At 48.9% G+C, this 4,859-nt stretch overlaps 1 protein-coding gene across 1 annotated transcript; it reads right to left on the bottom strand.

The window, feature by feature from the left end:
* Positions 1-1,223: 1,223 nt before the first annotated feature.
* Positions 1,224-2,627, bottom strand: LOC123449761 (NAC domain-containing protein 22-like). The gene is made up of 2 exons (XM_045127082.1): positions 2,429-2,627; positions 1,224-2,333 (listed from the first exon to the last, which is right to left on the bottom strand). Exons 1-2 carry the CDS (start codon positions 2,610-2,612, stop codon positions 1,447-1,449), a joined length of 1,071 nt encoding a protein of 356 aa, XP_044983017.1. The 5' UTR covers positions 2,613-2,627; the 3' UTR covers positions 1,224-1,446.
* Positions 2,628-4,859: the final 2,232 nt, after the last annotated feature.

Below are 4,859 nucleotides of genomic sequence, written 5' to 3'. Positions count from 1 at the left end.
TGGTCTTAAGAAGGATGGCCGCCGCCATGTCACTGTCCTTCTTCTCTTCTCTAGAGGACGCCATTGCTGAAAAAATAAGACCTTTAAAAAATATAGTTAGCAGGTGTGGGATGGAATTGGTTCTTCGGTGACAAATTAATTTATAACGAGTTGTCCATATCGCCAAACTAAAGCACAAAATGTTCTCCAAGCTAAGCGACATAGCTGCCCGTGGGAATTTTTAACATCGCCAAAATCTCTATAATTGAGTTGGGGTTCTAGTTGGATAAAAACATTCATTAACACAAACCCACAGGAATTTTGGGGTGGCACATTGAAACAAAATTTTGTTGGCGTTTTCTGGTGCTTCACACAGAATGGAACACCCGTTTTTTGGACCGTGAAGCTTTGAAGGTTAATAGCAGATGGAACAATCCTACAGTTCAATGTGTTTCCACAGGAAAAGAAGTACTACGCCTAAATATTTCAATTACACTCCGCTGAAATTGCGCACTTCTAATAGTACAATGTTTTATGCTAAGTTGTACAGGGATTACAGAACCTATATTTGTAGCACATGCATTTATTTGCGGGGAGAAATACAACCCAAGAAGATGCTTAAAGGGAGTGGCTGTTTCATGGTCCAATTACTTCTCCATCGACGTTGTATATATGAAGATCTACTAATGAGTCTGTACTTGCAGGAATCTCAGTGCATAGATCAAATGGTTTTCAGCACTTAAAAAAAGTACTCCCTCTCTAAAAAAATAAGACATTTTGGATCACTAAAGTAGTGGTCTAAAACATCTTATATGTTTTCAAAGAGGGAGTACTTCTAATAGTACAATATGTTTTGGATATTTTAATATGAATTACATACCAATAAAAATGAGTAAACAAACACATTAAAACATGTATATATACATCCGATTTATAAAAAGTTTAGAATACCTTATATTCATAAACGAATGGGGTAGTAGTATATAGCAAAACCGGAAAATAATTCAATTTACTTGTTTTTTAAGATGGTACCAACCATTTCAATTTGCGAAGTTTAGTGACCATCATGTAATTAACTTGGCAATCGGTGGAAGGAGATGTTACTGTGGACGACAAGGCGCCTACGATGGCTTCGTAAATCTCAATATGATATGCCGGCTCAGTCTCTCGAAGGCGCTCATAGAGATATGATGTACATTCATAAAAATAAGTGTATGTGCGTGTATATAAGCGTTAGTGTATGTTCTATGTTAAAAAAGTATCACACAACAGGTTCCTAAGTTAATTCATGGCAGGCTTTTGCAACTGTCATGTTAAACATCACCACCTTGCTAAAACGCACAACAGAAACAAGAGGTGGACGTCTAGAGATCGACCGTGAGCTAAACATCATGTACAACTGAATTCACAGCTAACTACCTACTCTGGTTCAAGCTTGCGTCTGGAGATCGACCGTGAGCTCGTCGGTCAATAGTAGAGCAGATGGGCGTAAGGTGATACACAATGCTGATCCTGCCACGGGCTGCGCAGCTGCGTCAGGAACGGGTCCTGCAGCCAGTCGAACACTCCCTGGTTGCCCGCCGCTGGCAGCTGCTGGCTCGGCAGGTCCAGCACCCCGTGGCTCGCCGCCGGTAGGCTTGATAAGTTCGACATCCCATGGTTCGCCGCCGGTAGCTGGAGGCCGCAGGGTGGGTTCACGGCCGGGAGCTGAAGACGTAAGGGCGTGTTGGCCGATTGCGGCACAGACGACGTCGACGGCACGGTCACCCTGCCGAGGTCCGCTTCCTTCTTGGCAACCCTGGGTGCGTCGTGGCTGCTGCTGTTGCCAGACGGCGCCACCGAGGAGGAGGAAGAAAAGGAGGGGGTCATGAAGTTGTCCTGCACGTCGTCGGACGATGGAAAGTAGTCGTCGACAGCGGACGTGTCGGAGGTCGGGACCGGACAAGCTCTCGCCGCGCCGCCGTAGCCGTACCCACCGTTGCCTCCGGACCTCTGCTTCACCTCCTCCATCTCATAGGCTCTCTGTTCGAGCTCCTTGAGCGGCGTGGCCTTCCGGTACACCTTGCACAGCACAGTGTCCTCCTTGGGCGGCGCCGCGCCGGTGTCGGGGAGGCGGTACTCGTTCATGACCCAGTCCGTCTTGGTGCCCCGCGGTGCGCGGCCTTTGTAGAAGACGAGCGTCTTCTTGATTCCGATGACCCGCTTGGGGTCGGCGGTACTGCGGATGGCCCTGTCCGACCCCGTCGCCTTCCAGAACCCCCGCTCCGTCGTCCGGCTCGGCCGCCCGCCGCAACCCGCCTTCCGGTCACGCGGCACGAAGAAGTACCACTCCCTCTCCCCGATCTTTGCCATCCCTGCACATCCACACAGAAATCTCTGTCATCTCGCTGCTCATACATATATACATCAATCGATCGATCACTGTGAGAATGTTCTTGCGTGTACGTACCGGGAAGATCCCAGGGATCGTGGCGGTAGATGTTGAGGGTGCCGATGATGTCGAAGTGGAGCTTCTTGCCCAGGGCGACGCGTGAGAGGTAGAAGCCGAGGAGCTCCTCCTCCGTGGGGTGGAACCGGAAGCCGGGGAGGTCATGCTCAACCTCTATGGTGGACGCCGCCGCTGCCATTGCCATTGCTCGCTGCTGCTCTGCTCGATATAGTTGCTACTACTCCAAGTGCTCGATCGCCGCGGTACTTGTCCTGGCTGGATGATGAAAGCGGTGGCGGTGGTCGGAGTGGGTTATATAGAGCTTGAAAGTGATGACAGCCTACGCGGTTTCCTGCAGAGAAGGGGGTCTGGTCGCATGCAGTTTCTTGGCGGTGTAGAAAACCATTGGTGCTCTAGCTCGGTATGCCAAGATCGAATGGATGTGTGCCACCACTAAATTAATCACTGCCTTCTTTAATTTATTTATTAAGTTTGGTGTTTGTAGACTCATGAATTCACACAGATTGACTCCTTTCGTCATTTTTTTTTGCCTTACAACATTTACCCCGTCTCAAACGTCAGAACAGATCGTTCAATCATTGCCCGATGGCGAAAATGCGATCCACACAAGCCTCTTAAACTGGCCTCAGACGTTTGGCCTGAGCGACACCCTCATTTCCAGATCAAATATGGGACGGATATGAGGGAGCCCGGACATGTCCGTCACGTCGGCCTGACAGCTTGACCCCATGCGGATTCGTCGGAAAACCCGACGGTCCGACAGGCGCCTCGATCATCACCGCGGTGCGAAAGCCGTGTGGCGCCGGTCCGGCCCACCACCCGAGGTTGGTGTCGGCCATCTAAGCCAACCGGCGCCCCCATCCCTAGCTCATCCGCCACCTCTCTGTCTCTACCGCCACCCAAGTTGCTGCTCATCTCACACTTCCCTCTCCTCCAGGACGGTCCGACGGCTCATCACCACCTACGCGCAGCTCACTCCAGAGCGGCACCTACAAATCGAAGCGGAGATCCGAGCTATCTGCATCACTGCGGGTCTCCCTCCGGACTCGCCGGAGACGGAGGAGGAGGAGGAGCAACAGGAGGAGGAGGAGGAGGACGACCCTGAGAGGCTCCCGGCTTGAGCATGGCGGAGGCGGATTTCGCCGTCGCCCAATTGAAGGAGATGGCGAGCAACAAACCATCTTGAATTCCATCCGGGATGAGGCCAAGGTGGAGGCCAACCGTCTGCTCATCCGTCAGAGGCAGGCGGAGACCGACGCCCTCTTCAACTAGCTGAAGGCGGAGATCGAGGTGGAGGAGTCCGTCGTGGAGCAGCCGGAGGGGGCAGAGGTGCAGCAGGCGGCCATTTCCGCCCGAGGGCACGGGGATCTTCGACATCTCCAACGAAGAGTAGATATGTTATATGTAGTACGTAGGTTTTATATGTTGCATGGTTTTGTATGGATTTGAGGCTGGTAATATGAGATGTCCCGTTATGAAATAAATTATTTGAGAAGTGACCGGTGAGTGTCGGTGGATCAGTCCGGACGCATCCGCGGACGTTTGAGCCTTTGAGGGGTTGGATTTGCAAGGTCTGGTTGTAGTTGCTCTTAGACATTCACAGACTATTGTCTCCCGAAACATGGTTACACTACTAGGAAAAAGGCTAGTAGTAGCGCTGGAAATAGGTATATTACTAGCTTGGGTGCCAGCGCTACTAGTACGACCCTACAACTAACCATTAGCCGTAGCACGGTTTGCCCCGTGCGCTACTGCTAAAGTTTAGTACTAGCGCCTTATCCAGCGCAGTTAGCAGTAGCGTTCTTTCCCAACCCGCACCACTAGTAAACACACACATATTTTTTTTATATTGTATTTACAGACGGTTATACATATTAATAGACAACATCAATAATTATTGTGCCAGTAACAACAGTTTGATTAAAGTGGATGGATGCAAGTGATCATGTTGAATTAAAGGAAAATATGACGTGTAATTCATCATCATCTTACTCATCTCACAACTCATCATCATCTTAATCATGCCAAGTTAAAATCTCATAAAACAGAAAAACATCACAATAATCATCATCATAATCGATCCTGCCAAGTTAATATAAAGCAAAAAAACTTCTCTCTCATAGGACCTAGTCCTCCCTGCTAGGTAAAATGACATAAAATAGAATAACACCTATGTCTCCGTGATGAAGCAAAGAGATCCAACAGTCTCCAACTTGTAGCTTACAATCCTTCTTTATTTATCCCCATGCTTCAATTTGGAGCCGTCTTTCTGGTTTCGCTCACTCGACTATGGAAAAGAGAACTGAGGCCTCATAGGGTTTTTAATTGTCATATGACCTTCGACATGCGACAACGGAGGCACAACATCATTTGGCAGTTTCAATTAAAGAACATAATAGTAATCTAGTTAGCAATATAATCAACACCATTT

Source organism: Hordeum vulgare, chromosome 4H (assembly GCF_904849725.1).
Source record: "Hordeum vulgare subsp. vulgare chromosome 4H, MorexV3_pseudomolecules_assembly, whole genome shotgun sequence".
Classification (NCBI taxonomy): domain Eukaryota; kingdom Viridiplantae; phylum Streptophyta; class Magnoliopsida; order Poales; family Poaceae; genus Hordeum; species Hordeum vulgare.
Note: the sequence above shows the minus strand (reverse complement) of the source record. Positions and strands in the feature narration are given on the sequence as shown.

What these genes read in the sequence shown, in the direction of transcription:
- LOC123449761 (XM_045127082.1), bottom strand. Translation starts at nt 2,612, where the DNA reads ATGGCAATGGCAGCGGCGGCGTCCACCATAGAGGTTGAGCATGACCTC. An exon ending in CGATCCCTGGGATCTTCCCG is followed by an intron (nt 2,334 to 2,428) that starts GTACGTACACGC and finishes GTGGATGTGCAG; the next exon opens with GGATGGCAAAGATCGGGGAG.